Source organism: Lissotriton helveticus, chromosome 5_1 (genome assembly GCF_964261635.1).
Source record: "Lissotriton helveticus chromosome 5_1, aLisHel1.1, whole genome shotgun sequence".
In the NCBI taxonomy this organism is placed as follows: Eukaryota; Metazoa; Chordata; class Amphibia; order Caudata; family Salamandridae; genus Lissotriton; species Lissotriton helveticus.
The window spans coordinates 310,894,012-310,918,171 of NC_136065.1; the positions used below are offsets into that span (position 1 = coordinate 310,894,012).

General features: G+C 45.9%; 1 protein-coding gene across 1 annotated transcript in view; it reads right to left on the reverse strand.

Moving 5' to 3' along the window:
• The window catches only part of NOC2L (NOC2 like nucleolar associated transcriptional repressor), a 492,322-nt gene that overhangs the window by 54,976 nt on the left and 413,186 nt on the right, over positions 1-24,160 (reverse strand). Inside the window, exon 17 of the mRNA XM_078642345.1 lies at positions 15,596-15,731. Within this exon, the coding sequence (XP_078498471.1) occupies positions 15,596-15,731 (136 nt within the window). The remainder of the gene's footprint in view (positions 1-15,595; positions 15,732-24,160) is intronic.

The following is a 24,160-nucleotide window of genomic DNA, read 5'->3' on the forward strand; positions in this document are numbered from 1 at the left end:
GTGGGCTGAACCAAGTTACCATCCACAAAATAAAAGCACATCTTCTGAACTGTATCATACTTTAAAACTTTATCAAGTGTGCATCCATTGTTGAGGTACAGTATTGTGAAGTCCCTGTGGAGCAAGGCATTCCAAATTTCAGAGTGTGGGGACCAGGCCCCAAGACTGGGTCAGTTAGGCACAGATGGGTGCTACTGTGAATGTCTGACCAGTAAAGCAAGGGGGCAGGGCGTACAAAGGGATAGGTGCTACTAGATTTGGTGAAAAATACTCCTGCGTGAGAGCCAGAATCTGCTAGAGTAGAGCCAGTAAAGTCCTCTTGGTAGCAAACCGTGACCTCCGCGCAGGATACAGCAGTGAGAAGACAGGTGTCCACGGTACTAGGGACGCCGTGCCTGATCAAAACTGTGTCCATGGTTTCCTTTTCCTTGTGCCTCATGATGTGTTCTATTTTTTATCACATTACGATTTAAGGCATGGAGCCTGGGGGTGTGTGGGCAGAGCGACACTCTTCCTTGTACAGAAGGCGGCTCAAACAGCAGGCGGGTTCTGTTCTTCGCTGCAGCGTGTGGAGATGCGGGCAGCGTGTGGAGATGCGGGCAGCGTCTTACCTCAGGTTGGCACAGTCTGTGGAGTGCGGCTCTGAACGAAGACGACTGAAATGACAAGACAATGCGCGGCGGGGGGTTCAGCTGTTCTTCCTGTTGGCCGTTTGTAGCGCCTTGTTTCAGGCAGCCAGGGCTCTCTGGAAGGGAGACCCACCCATTGACCAGGAGGGCGTGCCTGTCCTGGTGGTAGGACATACTCACGGTTGGCATGAATCTTGAGTATTATCACCACATACCAGAACAGATCAGAAATCACCTGATCTACAATTTCTCCTTAGAAGTGGGCTGTGGAGAGAGGCTATTGGGGCGGCTCATGCTCCACAGGCAACACCTGCTACGGCCCAACGGTGGGTCTAGGATTTGGCCCGGTCACCCAGGGAACATGCTTGAGGGCGGTGTGGGGCCTCTGTTCCAGTAGGGGACAGTTCTCCTCTGCATGCCTCCTCTCTCGGAGCATACTGCTCAGACACATGCACCTTTGACTATTCTCTATTTCAGCAAATTTCCCACAACTCGTTTACTAGATCACTATCTCTCCTTCGCTGATAGTCATACATATACAGCCTTACCGTAGCTAATCTCCTGCATTAATCCCACCAACCATGTGCCTGATCTCACCTCACCACTAAGGACAGCAACCATCCACTATTACTTTAGTCCACCATAACAAACTGAAATGACTGCATGCAATGGTTTGCTTTGAGTGCACAAGACTAACCCTAATAACAAACCGTAACCAATAACACTGAACTAACCATTAACCACGGGTTCCGAGCAGTGTGCTGCCCGGCATAAAGCGCTTCGCCGCCTCATCAGGGGTAGTAAGAGATATATAAAAGCAATAACAGTTAAGATTGAGAATTTGATCTGCTCTCTGGCAGAAGAGCAGGGGTAGGTGCTTAAACTCTCACCTTTATTCATCAAAATCAATTATTGTCCCATAAGAAAAATGCGATCAGTGATGCAAGCCATGGGTATACATACAGGAATGGTGTCAACTCCATCTAACAAGTTATTTATTGATGTTGCAATTGAGGAGGTGTGTTACCTTGTAACACAAGTGTATAATAAATGCAACTCAAGTTGTTTCACCACAAATAGTCTGTGGTTGTTCTTTTGCACCAGGTGAGTCATCGCTTATAACTTCTGCTCGGGGGAGGGGGTGGGCATATAATGCAACATCACCAACATCTACACTACGTATCGAAGGGATCTCTCATAATGCAGTCTGCATACACAACTGTTAAGTACAGACCCCTTCACAGACTCTGCGATGCACCCCTGTCCCCACCTCGTGGCACTTGCGCCTCAGATCCAAGACACTCCAAGTGCTCTCGCAATGCATCTCTATCCTGACTAGTAACGTGCCCGGCACCTCAAGACTTAGAAAATCAATAAATACATTTGATAGAAGAAGTTCAAATGGGAATTTGAAATAATCTGTTATAATTATTACATTTATCCAAACTATGGTAAAAAGACCTTTTTTTTACATAAATACGATTGCCAAATTGAAATTGATATTCATTTTACTTACTTCAAAAGGATGAAAGGCTGTGAAGTCCTTTTGAGTATTTGAACCTGTGACCTATGGATCAATAACCATTCACTCGTCACGACAGCACACACTCTCCCTGTTGAGCTTTCCTCACACATTGTGTATTTTTTCTACTCAGAACTCGCAGGCATGAACCTCCTAAAGAGAAGTCCAGAGGCAGCAGAGTCGTAGGGAAAAATACTGGCGGGAACAACTCACCATTTCGTCCTTCTGGGGTTGATAAAATGAGTACCAATAAACTGTAGCATCACAGCCTCTTAACCACCTTAAGGCAAATTTGAATCAGCTGCACAAATGCTGTCCCTTTAATCTACGAACCTCACTGAGCCTGCTACGTGAATGATCCTGATGGCGCTAATTGGGAACGAGGAGTTATTTGCCAGCACCTGCGGATTATAATGGCGTCCAATATCTTACTCAAATGGTCAGTGCTTTTCTACAGCAGCTAAAATCAATTTTCATATTTTTTACCAATATGGACTTTCTGGAAAACAGCACTGGCCCAAATGAAGTAAAATAGCACCCCATACATAATGAAATAATATATTGCTGCAAAGTAGCGCCACGCGGACAGGTACTTACATAAAAAACTATATAGCATTGGCCAAAAATAAGCTGTCCACCTTCAAGGGTCTGTGTGCGAGGCAAAAGCGAACTGAACAGAAAGTTCAATGGGTTCAGCACATGCTGCACTGATTTCTCCATAACTTACAGGCCAAAGACTTTTGCAACAGAAAAGTATGTGCGATGTGCAGCTCTCATGATCCACTCCAAGTGAGATAGCTCAGTGGGTTTATGTCCCTACAGCAGAGATGGGGATGAAAAGTGCAGGTCTGATAGCCCGGACAGTTAATGCCACAGCTACCGAGATGTTCCTGAAGCCTTCATTCATGTCACATTTCTATTTCAGCATAAAGGTTTGGCTGGCCTGCTGCAGGGACCTGTGCGCATACCCGAGATCACAGGCTGCTATCCAGAAACAGAGCTCAGTGGTCAGTGTGCCTGCTGCTGAGATTTGTACGTAACCTACAGACATAAGTTTGAATCCCAGCTGGACCATGCCACTCTGCCAATATTCAATAGTTGGTCAAAAGAGTACCTTTGATGAATTTGAGTAAAAAGCTACTTTTACGGCTTATTCACTTCTCTGAAATTGAGAGGCAGAACCCAGAGAATATTTAACATGCCCCCACCCCTTAAAATAAACACATGCCTCCAACATTCCCTACAACCAAGAGGGACACTTCGGGCAACGGTAGGAACACTTGTTATTTCTGAACAGTTAAGTGGGACTGAGGACCTCAGAGTCCGCTGTCTGGCTGACCTGCAACAGCATGGTATGAACTCCTACACTGAGCGCTTAGCACCTCCCCCTTTTCATGAACCCAAAAAATACAACGAGGGCTGCCGGTAATTCTGCCTCCGCTTTGCGTAGTAGTGGATTTCATTCCTCCTAAACCCCCCCCCGCCGTCGCCTGTGGGCAGATCGAGTGGGCCACTTTTGCCAACATTGGAGCATCCGCTTGGAACGTATTTATCCCTTCTCTTTACCTTTCCCGGGGAGTCGGGATGGTCTGTACAATAGGTTTGGTAAAATAATGGGCGCTCCCTCTGCTGTGATGACAAAAAGGTGGGACAGACCTGTATCTGTGCACAGGATCTCAGTGACGATCCGGCTCTCAGGGCAGATTTGATATTTAATTTCCACTACAACTGAGGCACCAGAATCACTGAACCCCCAATTTCAGTGCTCCACAACCTAGAGCAATAAATGCCAAATGACAAGCTTCAGACAGTGCAGGCACCATATTAACTGCCCTGCCATGCTCGATGCCCAGCTCTATTCCCATTCTAGGACTTTTACATCGCTCATTGCGGAGGAAGGAGATTGGTTGCTGGTGTGACTGGGACTTTTTCTGCACGTACAGGATCATCGGTTCAATTGGCAGGTCTGCGGAAACATGGCACCATGCTTTACATTTGGATGGCATATGCTCAAACCCATCCCCAATGACCAACTCCTAAAAATAAAAGCATCACATATGTAGGGAAGAAGGAACAGTTTTACAGAGACGGAAGTCTAAGTGGGAGAAATTCATTGAGCCATTACCAAGTTGTCTAGTAGTGTAAACAGCGCCTTGGTGTGTGTGCGCCCCGCTAAAAGCACAGACAGGATTGACCCGCGCACTGCAGAGTAAGGCACTCACCCTCTTTTGACCTTTCTCAGGTCATGCCTATAGTGAGAGCTACTGCCCTCAGATGTAACTGCAGGAACCCGTCTGACATGCTGAAATGTTTTGTTCAAGGCCGTGCACCGGAATCAATGGGATACAATCTCGGGCAGAGAAAGCAGACCTGCGTGTTCTGCGGGCAACACATTCTGAGATTACTGAACAGACCACGGGGGCCCATCTAACAAACTCACCACTGCATGGTGCATCACCGTCGACTGTGATGTAGTATAGTCAGGGCCACTTGAATTATGCATTTTCAAGGCTTTTTTTTTTTAACAAATATGGATTTGCCGCATTGGCCACATAGTCTTCTCACCTGCTGCATAATCCGTAGATTTTAGCAACAAAAACAAAATGTTTCTAGCACAAACGGATCAAAAGTTACAAAAAATGTGTTCAAGCGCAGTGAAGGCTCGCCCCCATTGGTTAATTGGTCATCTTTCTGTTGCTTATTTTAGTATTTGGTTGTTAAACTGGTATTGGGGAGGTAAAATCTTTGCCCAAACAGTATTACCATGTGTATAAATGACAAAATAATAAAGTAAAGAGATCAAAAAATGTGCTGCATTATGCCACGTAATTTGCCTTTATTTGCTGCATAATTCAGCTGATCATGCCGCATAATTTGATGCTCCCCTATCGCATAATTCCATTGGCCCAGAGTATAGTCAAGAACACTGAAATTATACGTTTTTTTCTGCATAATTGTGGATTTGCTGCATTTGCGCTTAATCCATCATCTGCTGCATAATCTGCCGATTTTAAACAAAAAAATTGTTTCTAGCTCAAAAGTAACTGAAAACGCAGAAACATGAGTTGCCGCGCAGTGGAAGGCCTTTGCAAAGGTTGACTGGTCATCTTTCTGTTGCTTATTTGTACATGTAGGTCTTAAATTTGTACCAGTGAGGTGCAACCAATGCTCACAGCGTGTTAACAAGTGCAAAAATGACAAAATAATTAAATAATACAATTAGGAACCCATGAATATTTAGAGGTCAAAATGTATAAGCATAGACGTAACTCAAGGAGGGAGGGGGGGATAGTTTCGTTGGGACTAAGTGTTAAATAAATCCACCAAGATTGCCACTATCATGTACTATGCAACATATTGAAAATGCATAAAATGCCCGACTGTAACTGATGCTTTTGAAAAACAATAAAATCTGGTTGGAAAAAAAAAATCCCAGACTGTGCCGCAATACGCCACATACTTTCGTCAACCCTGCTCCATAATTTGACCCTCACCTGCGGGTAATTCCAGTGGCCCCCGTATAGTAAGTGGGCTCGGTCTGCAGCCCGGCCTCCCCTCCGCGCTGGCACACAGCGCCCCCTTGCGGCGCCCGCCGCGGCTCGCTCCCTTGCCAGGTGCGTGGACGGCTATCATGCACTTTACGCGCTTCACTAATGAATGTCAGGCGGAGGGGTGGCGGGCGGGAGGGAGGGCGCGTGTTAAGAGCCCACCGCCGCCGGTGCCAGCACTGATGTGATTATCTGCCGGATGGTGGGGGCCCGGCAGATCCTCGTTAGGAGGCGCCCGCTGCCCACTCCAAGGCTGTAATTGGCTCTCGCCGTCCGGCCTGTCTCCAGAATCCATTAATAACCTGTGCATTGGCACCCGGCGCTCGTCAGGGCGGGAAATGGAAGAGATGTGCGGCCTCCAGTCGGCGGGAGGTGGGGGCCCGTAGGGGGCGCCCCGGCCCCCCCCCCGCACACACACACACTCAAACCCTGTACAACCGTCACTCTGCTCCAATTTTTGGTTTCCATGGAGTTCTCCCCCTCGCCCGACAGGCCTCCTGCGCTGGGCACTGCACCGGGGAGCCTTTGGTATGGGTGGGCGAAGCTAGGAGCATTAGGGGGCCGGGGAGGGGGGGCAAGCAGTCAACGAGAAGCGGGCTAAAGGAAGACAGTCGGGGGTGTACCAACCTCTGACAAAGGGGAGTAATGGGGGTAGATCAGAGATGGGGCGCAAGTAGCACACCAGCAGAAGCCGCCACCGGAATGGAGGGCGCGGGGGCACTCATGGATGAAAGTCAACAGGAGCCCCCGGAAAGAGCGAGCAAGGGCAAACAAATGAGCCAGCGGGTAAAGGCCCGCGTTGGCAGAGGGAGTACTAGTAAGCAGTTGGCAGATTGGCAACAGGAAGCAACCCACATCAGCCAGAAACGCAGAGCAGTGGGTAGACGTGGTTGGATGGGGAATGGGCAACCGGGGATAGCGGTCGGAGGCGTCCGATGGTACCCGACTGAACAGAAAGCAACAGGAGGGTGAAGGCACAAGACAACAGGAAGCAGCCAGGGTGGAATTAAAGGACACGGAACAACAAATCCACGCCCAAGGCAGAAATAACGGGGCGTGAGCAGCAGAGGGCAACAAAAACCGCCGGAAAAGTAAAGCCATGAAAACGAGGAGGACTCGCCTATAACACCCTTCCCATTCATTGCTGGCGAGTGGGTCCCAAGCTGCATCTGAAATGAGCTTCAATGGATCAAGACTGGCTGAGAATTGGACTGTTTAGAACTTTATCGACAAGCACAGACCCTTGACCTGGAAGGGTTGAGCGAGGAAATCTGCATCCATGCCATTATTGTTTTCCTGTCTCAGGAGAGACAAGTGTGAGAAACTGGCCTCTCTTCAGGCATTGACGCCTTTTCCAAAGACTTCAAGGCTCCTTCTTGAGTAATTATTTTAGGAGGAGTCATGGCTACTTGACACGGCCCAAATGGCCTTGGCTAGATGCTGTCCTATTACCGTGTGGCCAGCTGACCCCACAAGCGAAAAGAACTACAATGAAAAATCAGAAAACCGGTAGTGGGCCTTCTAAAGTGGGACCAAGTCGTGGTGCCCAATACCTAACTCGTCGAGATAGGCCAGGTTCGATCATTCCGGGCTGCAAGAACCTGTGTCTGGATACCTGTGTGAAGACTGCGGCATGAGTCTAATAAAAGACCAAAAACTTTGATGCCTGAATGGGATTTATGAGTCATGCTCCGGCTTGCCACAACCCCGGTGGCCCAGGGCCTACTTAGAAAGAGAATACAGAAAGCTTGCAGAGGAGGAAAACAGGAAACACAGAAGTCCCCGTCACGAATACTGTGACCTACAAGCACGAAAGCAGCCCTTGTGACTTTGTCTAACCACCTAAACTTCACTCTAAAGCTGTAAAGGGTAAACTAGCCCACCAAAAGCACTACAACGCTATCCCTACAACCTGCATGAAATTACCACAACCCAAACACTTTCAGCGCAGTCCTTGCCTCGCTGGAAAAGTTTATTCCAAAGCTCCAATTCATTGAATTTTTTTACTATTCCCCCACTATCAACGTTGGGTGATGGCTAGTGGTAGTCTGCCATTGGCTAACCCAACCCAGGGATACAATTGGTACATTGTCTACTTTGATGCTTGGCCCCAAGCTTTACACTAACTATTTGAAGGGCACAACTCAAGAACAGGAGTCATCAAGTCATTTCTAGCTTCCTTCTGTGTGTATTATATCTGCTATAGAATAAATTAAAGATTACTTCAGCAAAATGAAGATTTTCATACTATTGACTTAATTGGAAACAATAGATTTTATCTGCTAACAATGCGTAAATGCCCCCTTTAAGAATTAGCACTTTTTCTCACGGAACCCCTATAACAGCTAGAGTCTGCTGTTATTCTGACCCAGCACATTGAAAATTCAATAATCGGGTTCTCATTGTATTTGTGCACCTTTCACCACCAAAAGAGTTCGAAAGAACCATCAGACGAGTGCATGAGGTGGCACGGCCATGTACTGCAGTTGCATTCCCTGCGGAGGGCACACAGAGTGCCCATCTGTTGTACTCGGGTAGCCTGCTCTCTTGGGACACAGCCAAACCAGAATGAAATGGGCCGAGGTTGTGTGCGGCCGGTGCCACCGGAGCTTAGACTTGGAGGTGTTCCCAGAAGACAAAACACAGCTGTGGGTCTGAAGACTTTAGGAAGACAGTCAGACCACAAAGGTACATGGGACATAACTTGGAAGCAGAAGAGACTGCTGGAATCATTGGGGGAAAAGGACTGCGACTGTCCCGGGCGAGTGCTGTGCGCTTCTAAAAGAGGATCACAATCCGCGATCTCCTGTGCCCAAAGGGACGCAACAGGGCATGGGCAGGGCTCTTCTGGTGCGGTGCAGCAGACCAGTTGCAATTGATTCTTAACTGGTCCTGGTGCCGATTCTTTGTTAGAACTTGGAAGTGATTGAGTATCTCGACTCCCACTCACTGAGAGCTGGAAGGTGAGGACTATGGTGTGACCACCAAAGGCTGAATGTGCACCTGGGAAAGCGGGGTACCGTCTACTGGTTTTAACATAGGGAGCAACGACTCTGCCTGCCAAGAGGACACAAGCCAGGCACACCCCAAAACTCTGTGGAGTTTGGAGGCTGTGCCCGCTTGTGAAAGAAAACGGACCCTCACCATGCTCCTACGGCCTGACTGACGACAAGAGGCAGTCTGGAGCTGGGGTTGTGCTGTGCTCATGGAGTGGGAGGAAGCCTCCAGTGGCCGCTTGTGAGTGATGCGCAGGAACTTTCACTGACATTTCAGGCTGGATGGAGAACTGTGGAGTGGAGCAGATGCTTACCTTTTTGTCGTTTGGTCTTAATTATTTTTAATTTTACCAAGTTAGTTTAGGAAATTTACAGATTTTTTTTAAATCTAAGTATTGTGTTGGTACTGCTGATTCGTAACACATTCTCTGAAGCAGTTTTCAGTCTCGGATCATGCAATACAAAGGGGAAAGCGCATTTGCACGACTAGGAGCTAGTTTTTCAAGATGGTAGGTGAATGTCCTACTGAGTAATCCAAATCTAACACACTCTTAACAAACTTAGTAGAAACATTCCACGCTTTACCACACGTGAGCTCAGGAAACAATAGGGTCTTTATGTAACCTCTGCATTCATAGTGCCAAACATCTAAACTAGGATGGCGCACGAGTGGAACCAACTTTGGGATTGTAAGGGGCTTCAGAGTTTTAAACAGAATTTGGCCGTAGGGTTAACAGGCAGAAGCATGGCCCTCTCAGCTCATTAAAGTGTACAGCTGAGACCCCTCTAAAAAGATGAGCTCATGAGATACCCATTGTTGACATATGTTCTACCGTGTGGTATCTCTGAGCTCAAACGATGTCCGGTAAGGATTGCCCCCCAACTCTCTGCACCCTTCGTGATATGCCATATGTGGAAATATCGCGTAAAATCTAGTAGCACGAGTTCATGCGATGCTCAATGTCTTCTCAGAGCTTTTGGGATGCACTTTGTAGCTCTCTCCATCTTGTGGCTATGAAAATGGTCATGAGATAAGTTCAGGCTCCACTCTCCCAGTATTCGTGAAATGTGAGGGGTGAATGACTCCTCATACCCCACAATAATATAAATATATATATATATATATATATATATATATATATATATATATATATATATATATATATATATATATTAGGTGCATATCAGTGCTCATGAGATGCATCATGCAGACAAACATCTGCCATGACACATCACATCTCATGACACCTCCCAGTGGTGCTGTGATAGTTTCCGTCTAAATCCTTAATCTCATCTCTTGGTACCCTCGAAACTTTCAGAGAAGTGTTCTGCAGACTCCCTACTGCAAACTGTTTCCCACCACTTTTTCTTAGAGTCTGGTAATCCCTGTGCCCATAAGACACATGGGTGACCGCTCGACTATACATCTTTAATCTAGAGCATGAATGCCACGATTCATGAGATATATGTAGCCCCTTTGATACTCACCCATTACTCATGAAATGCTCATTGCAGACAGTACACGAGGAAGGCAAACCAGGTCAGGCTTGTTCTCTAAATTCTGCTGACCAAGAAAAGAGCGTACACGTTTCAGAGGTAATATGGCAACGGCTCCATAAGGTCCGAGTCTCTGTCCAATAATAACAATGGTAAGGCCACTATAGCATTCTTGATTCTCCAACAGCAGCTAACCAGAAGAAAATACTGGGCACGATAGGCCGCTCAACCTCCCCATTGTGCACTAGACTGTGTGTTGTTTATGCTCCCCTATTGGCATCAAGCTCAAAGATTTGGTCAAACAGGTGAACCAAGGAAGGAAAAACCTAATAAACATGGGAAGGACATGCTACTTGCAGTTTGGGGCTGTTCTATATATGCACAAACAGAAAGCGCTAATATGATGTGCGAAGAGCACCTCTCACTTCCTTAGGTACCACCCCAGTACAAACTCCCAGCTGGAAAAAGTTTCTGAGGAACTTTGGCAGATGTGTATTTGAAGGGTGGAGAGCCTGCAGTGCTTCTACACCGAGCAGTGCTTTGTAATGTTCTGAATGATCCATTATCCACAGGGCTTCATAAGCTACACAACAGCTTTGCTACTCAGCATCGACGGAGTGGTGGGGATCCTTTAGTGGCAAACCTTACCACTGGTCTGAAAGGGAAAGATGGGGCACAGGAAAAAAAGGAACAAAGAGGTGAAGGGAGGCAGAACACGCCAGGGAATATAATGGTGGAGAGACCGGCAGGGGCACCACAGTTACACTGGGCGGGCCTACAGCTGTACACCACGGAAGCTGAAGAACAGAAAGGGAACACAGGCACCAATCGAGTCGGTTGGGGCTTGTGACAGAGGGAAAAAAACTTTGTTTTACTGCAGGACTGCTTGGAGACACCGCAAATATAGTTGCTGGAACTTCAGTAGCACACCTAACGCTAATTGAGCTGAACAACAGGGAGGAGAACATAAGCAGTAACAGTGAGGGGAGGAAGCAAAGGCAGGAACATTCCAGGGAATGTAATGCAGCGAGACTGCTGCGGACCACTGCAAACATCCAAGCACAAACATCCGGGTGGTGCGGGGAAGTACACTGCACCACTGACACTGCTCCGGTTTGTGTTCTCATCTGTTCCTCTTCTGAGTGTCCCTAGCCAGTGCAAATAAGTGAAGAACAGAGGTGCTACCTGAAAGGGAAACAGAGGCAATATCTGCATGTGGAGTGCATGATACCGAGACAGGAAGGAGGCCAAAGAGGGAATGGAATGGAAACAGAGGCAGCAAGTGAGAAGATTGGTAATTAAAGAGAAGGGGCGCCGGACAACCCCCCTGACAGGGACATACAATTCTGCCCGACTTCCTGTCTGGATTGCAGGCGAGTGCGATGGTACAGCCACTGAGAAAACAAATGTGCCAGCCCTTATTCCAACCCCATACTGTGCTGGTTCAGTGCAAAGACCCTCCAAGCTGGTACACCTGAAGAAAGTGCCCACAACACCAACTCCTCAACCCCCGCCACACTCCCTCCTACCAAGACAAAGTTATATTTCCTCCAAACTAGGAGCAATTCTATTTTCAGGGGACAGACGGAAGATGAGTATCAACTGATGTCCGACACCTAACCCTGCCTTAAATGTGGGGAGACTGTAGCCTTCAGCACATTGTATCCCACACACAAGTCTTAACATATAAGGTCTCCGACTGAGAAAGCATTGGGTGCAGATAGTGCAGCTCATTAGGGACAGCAGAGAGGTAACATGGAGCTTGCTGAACAGAGAAACCATGGTGTATACCTAGCAGGCACAGCACAAGAGGACACATTACCTCAACAAGCACCTCATATAACAGAGTGGCGGGTGAAATCTGGTTGTATAGCAAAGTATGGCGGGCCCACAGAAGTATGTTGCAAAGGGAAATGGACCAGCAGGGACATCCAAAAAGCTTGTACGATGCCTGGTTCTGCAGAAATGTCAATGTGGCTGTGAAAAGCACAAAGCGTTGGAGAGAACTTGGCTCCGTCGGCACATCATGAAGGACAGTTATGTTCCTAGCTTAGCGCACATGAAAGCTTCACAAATATTTGGATAAGAAAGATATTGACATAGCAAATAACACTCCTACTAAATGTCCAGTTGAAGCCGCAACACCTAAGAAGAAGCAGACTTTAGTTAAATGTAGCTGAAAAAAAGAGTCCGCTAAACCTATGAAGCAGACAAATAACCAGGAGCCCTTAGCTCATATTTATATTTGCAACAGTTTGTCACAAGCTGCTAGCTTTTATTTAGCAATGAGCTCCATGGATGTTACCCTGATGGGAGTCAGTTACGTCTTCTCAGCAAACTGGGTTGTTTAGTCTTAAAACGTTTGTTATACTTCGAATTAGTGAACTGAGCAGAGTTACCAGACCATGGAATACAACATACCTAGATTTGAGCCAGATGACTTGAGCCACAGGGCCACGGTTGTGAGGTGGTACCCTGCCCAACACAGATGAAGGGAAAATGTGGGTTTACTGAAGCAAAGGGAAACTAGTTCTACAAGGAAGGGAAGTGAGGAAACTCTACCTCCGCCAGCCAATCCTTCACCTCTGCAGCCCAACACACAGCAATGTAACTGGAGGCAAACTATGCCGCTCACTGGGAATAAACATGCATAGCAGCCACTCTGTATACCTTCTCCTTGTCCTACATACGACACCTGCCACTCATACTCAATGGAGGCACAACCAGAGGAAGGGTGGGAGGGGTTGGGAATTCATGAAAAGCACGAGTAGGACTCGCACTCTGCAGGGATATAGGTAAAAGGCCAGTACCCTTAAACGACAAATTAGCAACCACCAACGACAGTTCCTGGTAGCCTGGATGCTGTCAAAGGTTGCAGTGAAGTGTGGGGTCTTTGTTGACTTACAGGCTGAGTCCACTGAGACACACGCTTAAGACAGGTCAGAACTAGAACCAGTATGGGCAGGTTTGGATTTATGTCCCATCAACGGGGGCAGTGGGTAGGTGGTCCACATGTCTCCATACAAATAGTGAAAAGGTCAACCAACATATAATCCACATTTGTAAAGCGCACAATCACCCGTAAGGGTCTCTAGGCGCTGGGGGCCGTCGGGAAGATTAAGCAAGCTATTGCCCAGAGTCACATGGTGCTGGGCTAACCTGCCGCCGGAGCCGGGGATCGAACCCTGATCCCCGATTCCAGCGTCAGTCGCCCTGGCCGCGGCACATAAAAACGCTAAACGTCCAAAGAACCACTGCCCTGTTCCTAGATGGTTTTGTTTTAAGGGACTACAACGACTATTAATACCTTTATGCCTTAGGGATGGCTATAGACAGACACCAGCTTATATTTACATATTATCCAGACAGACCCACAAAGTAAAGTGGCTACCTTGAGAAATTCCAATTACGCCATGCCGTGAAGCATGGCAAGGTCTCCTTTGATCTCTTAAGTATGAAACTAATCTCCTGTTTCACCAGGGTGCCCTGGCATGCAAGCCTGTGTACACTCGCCCTTTGCTCTAAAAAAGGCCCAGTGCAAGAGATAATTTACAGGCCACTTATAAGGCCTTTGAATCTTCGCAGGGAGCAAAACATCATAAAATCAAGTTCAAAACACAGTTGTTGAATTTTCTGAGAGTCCTCCTCAGAAGCATGATATTTACCGTTCATAGAGAGCACTAAATGCCAAGGGAGAGTGGGTAGGGGGCGTCACAAAGAGGATCTGACTCTTAAAAGTACCAGCTTCTCTTAACCCTAGTGGGTCTCCAGGTAATGCAGAGCAAAGCGACTTTATTTCTTGCTGTCCTTCCTCGCCTACCCTGCCCTTTCAGGTAAATAGGCTGATCCTGCGAGGAAAGAAGGTGTCCTGAAAGAATGGTCCCACTGCACCCCTGCCAACTTTAAAGTACATCTTTAGGAAGCAAGAGCTGGTGATATTTTGACTAATTTAGAATGCTGCTTTAAGGCTCCTTTCTCCAACAGGGTTAATCAGCATTCCAGACTGGTTCTCCTGTGAGATCAGAGAAAGTCAGGTGACTAACTTGATGAAGTCGATGAAGACATGCAATAGTCCCCCTCCACCGGTCAGAACAGCTCACTCAGGTTGAACAGAAGTAAATGCCGGAGGAATGCCCCGTGGCATAAGTGTAGGTCAGGGCAACATGAGAGCATCTATGTAAAATAGATTTTATGAGAACCAGTGATCCCTTTGCTGTAGATTCAATGTCCTATGTTCAAGTCCTTTAGAAGGAAAACGTTCTGCTCAATCTGCTTGGCAGTGCTAGACAAGCTGTTTTCTTGGACCTGTCAGCAGAATGTGACGTTATGTTTAATAAGCATGTATCTTCTTCAGTAGGACCAAGTACTGATAGAAATTATCTCAACAGTAAACAAACCTGAGCTGCGATGTGAAAAATAAACTCACTGAACTAAATTACTGGGGAAGAAATTGGTGCAGAGATTAAGCTAGGCAGCAAAAACCTTCTCTCAGTACGTCCATTCACCCTAGGTACCTGGAGAGCCAGCTTAATATTACAGGGTTCATACTGACTCAGGGGGTCGAGAGATACATATTTTCAACTAGTGCAAGGGACAAAGAAGGTTGCAGTTCACAGATGCTTAAAGGAGGACAATTTCTGATGCCCATGTGTTTGGGCAGATAGGTACACGAGTGTCAGACGATGAACTGCCACTGTCCACAGACGAGGCTGCAATAATTTATACCAGTGAAAACTCTCTAAGGAGCGTTTGGGGTGTAAGAGGGAGGGACAGAAAAAGGTGCGACGTGGTAGGTTAGAGAGTCCAGGTGCATTGTAGCATCTTTTCCTTTCTGAAAGTCGCGTTTGCCAGGCAGAAGACAGGCGTGCTGTCTACTGCTTGAGTGTCTTCGCAAACAGCAACGTCTCTGCGTGAGATAAGCCCGATTGCATGCTATCAAAAGTACACTGGGCTCCAGGCGCATCAGCGAGACAAAATTAGGACATGTATGACGTAGTCTTATTTGATGCACCTCTACTATGATAAAGACTCCCTTATGATCTATGCAAGTTCAGGGGCACCTTACGCAGCATGCATTTATTTTACTGCTCCTGCAAACGTTCTTGATGGACTCTTTAAAAAAAAATCCCCCTCCCACATATTCAATATCCAGCACCGCACATGGTCTGAGTGATGAACCCTATTAACTCCTCCTCACAGCGATGGAAGCCCTGTCTGTTCTCGAACGCTTCACGCGCTTGCTCAAAGTGCAGATCCCTCTCCTGGGCTCCCAAGATGTAGCACTATTTCTCCAATCAACAGATGGATCCACCCGACCTTTCTGCCAGGTTTAGACCATTCTCCTGCTCCCCAAGCGTACAGATCCCCTATTTTTACCTGTTGGTGCAGTCTCTTTCTACTCACCTTTCACAGTGAGACCTCCATCCTCATCCTCCGAGCTGCTCTCCGAATCGAAGAGGTCTTTGAACTCCCTCTTGTCATCTTCCTTCTGCTCATTCATCTTCTTCCGTTTGATTTCCGGGAGGTTCAAGTCTTCCATCTAAAGGGAGCACAGATTAGGATAGTGTTCATTACAATAGGTCTTGCTCACCACTAGCCTGGTCATCATGAGAAGAGTGCAAAACAACCCGCCAACCTCACTCCCTCCACCCAACCTGGCCATCAAGGAGATAGAGCGGAATTAATTATTATTATTTTTTTTATGTCTATGATGTGGCTACATGTAAGATCGATAGGTAGTGTTCTGCATCTTTAGCATTAACAACAAGGTTTTGGATCTCCATTCCAAGATGGCGCCAGTAGGAACTTCCTAATATCACGTGACATTCCTATCACAGCTGCGATGGAAAATGAGATCAGCCAGAATACTTGCGGGTTTTTAGGGTTAAATAGATAACTGACTGCTAACTGACACATACACAGAAGCAGAGTACCCTGTGTGGAATCCCCGGTACAAGGAACGTGGTTTCATTTGAAAGCTAAGCGGGAGGGGTTCGCAGGTTCGGATTGTGCTTGTAGTATAATTTTGTTTGGGTCTGAGCAGGGTCCAGTCTTTTTTGAATAGTTCTAGGAAGAGAAAGAGTTTTCCTGTACTTTTAAATCCGTTATTTTGTACTCTATCCGGGTCATATTGCCGTAGAATAGGCTTCATAACTTTTGTGCAAATTTTGTATATTATGTACTCATGCAATTATATCGCAATCATGGTGACGTTTATTTCACCGTTATTTGTTTAGACACGCTCTAGTCTATGCACCGTGCAGAGTGAGAATTTGCTTTCCCACCCTTGGATGTAAGAGAAAGACGATAATAGCCTGGACATTTTTAACAGGTATTTCTCTGGAGGTTTTGTTATATGTAATGACGCGAGTGGGACAGTAACACGTAAAAATAATTCCTCTTCCACTTTGTTTCTATGTAGATGGGGAATATATCCTTCTTGCTTTTAACCACTTATATAAGGAAGTGAAATTTTGGAATTAAAAAGAGCTTGTATGCAGTTTCTAGAAGCAAGAGGGATTTTCTATCTTTTTATAAGGTAAATGCCTAGTAAAACTAAGTAATGCAAAATTGAACCACAAGGAAGTATAATGAGAACCTCACTGTGCTCTATCTTTTGCGTATTTCTTGCAGCCTTGTATGGTGAGGATTATAGTTTGCGTCTCTATTGTACACCTGAGTCCAGGGTACTTTCATTTGGAGGTAAATTTGCCCCTTGCTGGTGAATAAATGAGTGAATGGAGTTCTGCTGAGAGGGGCGATAGGTCCAGCGGGTTGCTCACTCTATAAGTGTGGGACGTTGTCTCAATTGTTTGCGGGGTTCAATGTAGCCCGCATTTTTTAACTAAACCCTTATTGGACAGTCATTGTACTTTCAGAGATGTATGCTTCTTGGTGTTAAACCTATAAATGAATGAAGTATGGGTGTAACCAGTGATAGGTCTAAGAATATGCCTTTGGGTCTAATGGTGCGAGTGATTGAGGTTAACCAGAGGGTGTGTACCTACTTAGGGTGTTAGTGTGGGCTTTTTAATCAAATCAGTTCAAAAAGGTTTTTTTTAAATAGATATATATATATTTTCTGTTTTATTTCATTTTATTTAGAATTATTGAAACGAGGTGGGAAGAATTTTGCTTTCCTGAAGAAGGTGGGGGAGATATAACGTTGGACCCACCAAAACGCTTTGGTGCTTTGTGTTGGAATACATCACGGATCAATGACAAATGCAACACTATGACTACTATCCAAAAGGAATTTGTTGCTTTAAGTTGTGTGCATTAAAATGTTATTTATCTGTTTGACTATTGTGATGTCTTCATGATCTGAAAACATTTTTCTTGCTGCATTTTTGTCCCACTTGTTGTGGTTTTTAACTTGTATTGATTATTGTGATTATTTGTTTTTAAATGTGAATGATATATTCGAACATTAAATCTGTCTTTGAAATGTATGATTTTTAACTGTGATTTGGTATTATATGTACAGACATTATTGTAATAAATTGTAAGAATAAGTAAAAATTAACATTATACATTTTTGCACCGATTTGTTTCTTTGGTTCATGTAACCTGCACCTTTGGGTTTGGTCCACCCTGGTTGAATGATAATTTTTGGTGGTGTATGTGATTAGTAGTGTTTGTTGCTTAATATTTGCTCCCAAGGGGATCGCTTGTTGACGATAATGCAGAATTAGCCAACATTCCAGTCCTGGCTACTGCAAAAAGCACGTAAAGCAATGTATAACACCCTCCAGCTGTCTGTAATCACCCATAAGAAGACGTGCGCTATAACCAGCGGGGTACTCTGATAACACACTGTCTGTAAAAGCACTACTCGCGTCTACTCCTTCCAAGACGTCAGAAAATAAATTGCAATTACTTGTCCCTGAAGTCTTCACTGCGTGCGAGGATAGCATTGATTACCAATGAGCTAATTTTTTACTTACATTCACAGTGGATAAGGCGGTTTAAGGTGGGAAAATTAAGAATATTACATTACGTTTAGTGCTGGGTTCAGGAAACTGCCCTACCCAGTCACTGCAAAAAGATACTTCAATACACTATGCTGTGGCTCAACCCTAAGCCGGCTAGGTTGGCCCATGACTTGCTAGCAAGGGCTCTGCAGTAACCAACCATGATGCTTGCTCATGCATACCCACAGGCATGTATGCAGCTCACATCGGGTCAACATCGGTCAGTAAAGGGATCTACAATATGTTAACTCTCTGTGCCTGCAGAACCTCGTGCATTGATCCAGCTGCTTGCAGCGGATGGCAGCAGTGAATCCAAGGGAACCTGCGGTTGTTTGGTGCCTCAACGTCTGAGATATGGGGATGTAAGTTACAGGTCACCTGCATACTTTTTCCACTGACTTTCATGGATTTTGCAATAATATAACTCATTTTCTAATCCAGCGAATAAAATGCCATCCTGGTGTTACTGTAGTTAACAATCAACACATTGCAGGTTTTCCCACAGGATTAAGATATAATTTATAGGGAAAGTCTTAAAAACGTCTCAATCAAAATTCATTGTTTTGAGAAAAGGTCTGGCAGCATGTTGAACAATCTTCACCTCTAACATTTACCGTTATGCACCACGCAATGATACCAGTAGCAGTGTGAGCGAAAGTCAACTTTTGCATCCATTAAAAAAAAAAAAAACACCCTCTTCTGTAACTCTTCGTTGAGTATCTTAGCAAAAACAAACCTCAAATGACCGAAAGATTTTTGATAAATACTTGGAGCACACTGCCCTGAGACAACAGGTAGTGTGCCAAAAATAATTCTTCCTGAGAAAGGAGGGGAGGGAGGCAGGTTCTAATCATCACTGGGCAGTATGACCGTCCCATTAGTTCACAACACCGAACCCGCGTCATACTGCTGAAAGACCATTGATTGTAAATAGGCATGTGATAGCGCACATCTGCCATAGGCTTGCCTTCGCAGCGCTTTTTCGCGTTGTAGCTCATGTGATTTTCCACCGTTTCCCTTCGCAGGCGGGAGTGTGGGTCGGATTGATGGCGGTGTGGACGTTACTATCCACATTTAACGTGCGTACAGGGCCCGTTACCTCACAACCGGGACCGGCGGCAAAAGCCCCAGTCCTAGGCCCCGGCCTCCATCGACCCCCGGCATGAGGCGGGGAGGCTGCGGAGGTGTAACGAGCAGCGGAAGCAGATAAAAGAGGGCCGGGTGCGGAGAGAAGAGCCAGACCCCCGCCACGACGCCCTCATTTTCCATTTTTTTCTCCTATGCGTTATTGAAAAAGCTGAGACCCCGTTAATCTGCAGCTCCTAATGAAGAGCTAACGAGCGCTGCCACCGCGCCATCATTAAGGGCTGTTAGAAGCTCCTCGGAAAATGCTTACTGCTCTAATTAGCGGCAGCGCGGTGGGCTCGGGGGTGGGGGCACGGCTTCACGGCGGTGACTTATTTACCTTCAAACGCACCGCCCCATCCATCAGCGCTCCCCCAAGCACACTTCACTGGAGACAGGTGAACGCCGGCTCGGCTGCGGCCCTGGATTATCCCGCGCGAGGGCTTGCCGCAGGCCCCCTCCCCCCGGGAGGCAGCGCCGCGTGCGAGCCACTGACGGGCCGGCAGCTAGGCGCGAGGGCGCGAACGATGGCCGCGAGCAGCCCCGCTCTCTGCGGCGCGCGCAGTGAAGGAGCAGCGGGGTGCGCGCGACACGGGCGCCCCCACACCAGGTACCTTCACACGACCACTGGAGACCGATTTGCCAAATTATGGAATACATATGAAGCAAAACCGAGGACTAACGCTATGCGTCGACCACGATGTCCCCCAAAAAAATTCCATTCTAGGACAATAATTTCTCCATTTTCTTTTGCACAAGAGGCTTGCGCAGGGGCACTCACACTACCCTCCTTTGAACAGGGAAAGCCGGGACCAAACCCTATAAACTTAAGATAGTGCGGGCTAAGGAGCAAACACATGAACCCCGTCACATTACCGGGAATGCATATACTGCAGTCAAAGAATAGGCGAGTAGTCTGCAGTTTGTCTGGATATGGATATATGCCCACTTCAAAAAGTACCTTATACAGCATGTGTGTCATTGAACATACCTGTCACTGCAAAGCAGTGGTCCCGCGGCATGGCCAGTAAGACCATGGCATGAGCAGTACCACAGCCAGGGCCCTGCACCATAAACTGATGAAATCTCGCACGAGTGCCAGGCCATACCCAGCAGGACAGAGGTAGAGGCAAAGGACGATGATGTGTCATTCAATGATCACAGCCAAGCGGATGCAAACAGACAGGGGGCTCCGAGAGCAGGGGACCTAGTTCACCAATCCGAGCATTGTCCCACACCAGGCAGGCACGCTTCACACCTTCCAAACTTCCCATAACTCCTTTGGGGGAGTCTCCGGCTTGCGTCCACTTTGCAGAAGACAAAACGTTCCTGGTTTTTTACTTACGATTGACACTACTGCAGGCTCAAGGACCACTCCTCGCTTAGCCTATATTAATACCCCACCCTCTGGTGGAAAAACTCCGATTTCGCCCCAACTAATTTGGGGATCCCTGATCTTAGGTCTCAGTGGAAAAGCAGGTCTGAACCTTATTTATTTCCATTCTGCCCTCCAAGCACCTTGTTGTCACTGTAGTAGTGAGCACAGACCACCCTCAACGCGCAAAGATAAAATACCAGCCATCGATAGAAAAGAAAGCGTGGCCGATTGCCCTAAAAAACACTACAGAATGGAACTTAACATTTATATAGTACTTCTGGAAAGGCATGAAAGTACAATTAAAGAGGAGGAGCATGTTACTCCAGAGTACTTGATGGAAGAGTGTCTTGTGGGCTACATGGATAGTGTATGTTGCTATGGATGAACGAGTGAGTGCCTACCTTCTGGGCTATATGGGCAGTATATGATATCTTCTGTGGTGACCGAAGTTATGCCTAGTGTTTTTGTTCCGGTGCGTGAATTTGAAGCAGAAAGGAGTGAGGCATGGGATGCGTAATCATTGACTGCTGTTGTGTAGATGGGTAATAAGTGTGTGGGCAAATTGTAGCCTATTCAGGAAGTGTTTTGGTGTCAGGAATGTATGACAGTTTCCTTTGACTGCCACTGCAAGTATGTAGCAGCATCTAGGTATCATTTAGGTACGAGAAAGTGTGATAAGAGATGTGGCCATGCATGCATGTTCCTAACTATCTGGAAGAGGTCTGCCACAATAATTCACGCCGATTGACTATGGTGTTCCTTGAGGTGCAGCAATGGTCATGTGTAGCACATGCTGCTCGATACAGGCCATGGTGGTTGAGAAACAACCAAATTAATGGACATTATGCACCCCCCCCCAGCTGTTTTATAGGACGGGATACTTCCCCACGGCAGTGGCAGCAACCTGCAAGTGCATTAAGAGCCTCACCATCGTATGTGCACTGATGAGAATAGAAGCAGATGCCGTGAGTGTTTTGATGACTTCTCTTTGATCTGGCACAAAGCAGACCACAGTGATGGGCATTAAACCACCAATAATGTTTGTCTCAGGAACAGCAGACAAGAAATTCTAAGAGATGGTTGCCAGGAACTTGTACTGAAAGAGACAGTATGGCCAGGCCACTGAGGGAGAACCTAGTAGCCACAACAGGCACTCTTCATGCTGGTTGCAATGTTCATAGAAGAACAGGCTAATTCACATGCCATTCAGCTAAGGTGAGGCTAAGAGGCTAAATGTAGTAATAGTCATATAGGAAACTGTACTTTACGCCAGGTGTTATACTCATGGCAATGTGTACAGATTCAGAATACATTTACTTTTAAGTGGTTCTTGGTAAGTCCACCCAGGAGTGACACAGATCAACCACAAACAATGGCCATTATACGAACACCTTTCATATGTCATGAGTTGATCCAGGAGAGACCGAAGGACATTCCAGGTTGACTGGGAGAGAGAGCACTAGCATCTCTTTCAATCCCAATGACTCATAGCAGATTAAACAGTTTGGTCAGCATTAAGCCTTAAACACAGGCCTTACAGGAATATACTTCAATTTGCCTAGCTTAGGAATAATAATGTAGTAACAGATCCACAGCAATCTACACTTTCTGCCAGTGTCACTTTTACTCACAATCTGTGCAAACCCTAAATACAGAAAAACAAGAATATTTTAATTTGGGCCTGAATTAAACAGATTAATAATGTAGATGTATGTGTACGATGAAAACAACAAAGGAGCGTCAAAAACCCAGCTTATGAGAAAAAAGCGAGCATGCAACAACACTCACAGTCTTTTTGGCTGTGAGAAGGAACCTCTCATGGTTATTTAGAAAGCCCTCACTCACCAACCTGGTTGTGACATGCTTCATCATTGGGCCCCACCAGGAGAGGCCGAATGCCACCCTAGTGTGTGCTTCGACGCCAGGTTTCTGCGGAGCTGGTTTTTTCGTGAGTGAAGAGTAATTTTGGGTGATTTAAAAATGTACCAATTGTGTCAAAAGAACAATTTTAATAATGTTGCCAATTGTACATGGAAAAAAACAGAAGTGAAGGGTAAAGGATCAAAATTAAAAGTCCAGATTTACCCTGTGTTGTTTGGTCAACATGTTTCTGCCACAAAGATAATGGTATATCGGGCGTTCGTCAGGACCAGTGAGAAAAGTGAAAGTGTAGGTAATTACTAATAAACCCCGGTGGTATGGGCTCGCTAAGGCCCACCCTATCCTGGGGTGTCAGTGTTAGAAGAAAAAATATAAAAACACTGTCTCAGATTCCCAATGAATTAGAGTGGAACCGAGTTTATTAAAGTATGCTAGATGTATTAAGCATCATGGGTCTCGGGAGGGGGGGTGGAAGAACTTTGGCGCACCGCCCTCTGTGCTAGGCACCCACTCGGTACCTGCTTGATACCTCAATTGCCGGACCCCGAGGATGTATGTGTACGACCAGTAACACTTTATGCCATTATGCCAGTCGCACGGTTAATGCGACATGTACAGACTTGGTACATTTTAATCTTATTGTAGATTTTCAACAAGTTTTATTTAATTATTTATTTTTGCGTTTTATATAGCACTAGCTAGACCTGAGGGTATCAGAGCGCTTTAAATGTTACGTCATCACATTTACAAGATATTAATGAGATAGCAGTAGTAGAGCTAGTGCCTTTTACTCTATTGCAGTGGTTCTTGACCTGTGGTCCACTACGCCTACTCGGGGTGTCCGCGACTGAATAGAAAATTACAGAATATTAGCAGATTAATCAAGTGTACATAAATAAAGAAAAAATATAAAATTGAAAAACGCAAAAAGTTCTGTCAATGTGAAGGAATTTAAAATTGGAGGCTAAAATGAAGTTGGTGAACTTAGCTTGATTTTTTGGAGCAGTGCAAGTGCAGCAAACAGTATAGGATGGCCAATGGGTGGCCTAAATTTAAGTGGCAACAAAAATACAGCATTAGAAGTAGAAAAAAACAAAGTGATATGCTAGAGATTAGCATATCGCTTTATCTTTTAGAATTATAAATCGAATTTAGAGAAGCTCCAACCTTACCATTAAATTTCAATTTCTGTTTTTCAGATTCCTTTGTGAATTACATAAAATATTTAATCATTCGTGTGGGTACTTGTGTGTATTGTTTTGAATTTTAAATCACAGACTTTGCTTAAGCCAGGATCCTCAGACTCCAGTATTAATTCAGTGAGGGTCCCAGGTTTCCAGTAATGATTCAGTGGGGGTCTGCAGAAGTCCAAAGGTTAAGAACTGCTCCTCTACACAACAGACTTCCTCCGTTCCAAATTATTTTCGATGCGTCTTATCTACATGGTAATTGAGCAGCAGATGTTAGTCACTTGTATAAGGAAAGTGATGGGACTAAATCGTTTGACCTTTCAATAGACATGGTCTGTAGTGGTGACAGGCTGGTGTGTGCTCTTGAGAATAACTTGCAGGTGAGCTTGGCCCTTGTTTGTGAGGTCGCTGAGGGCTTCAG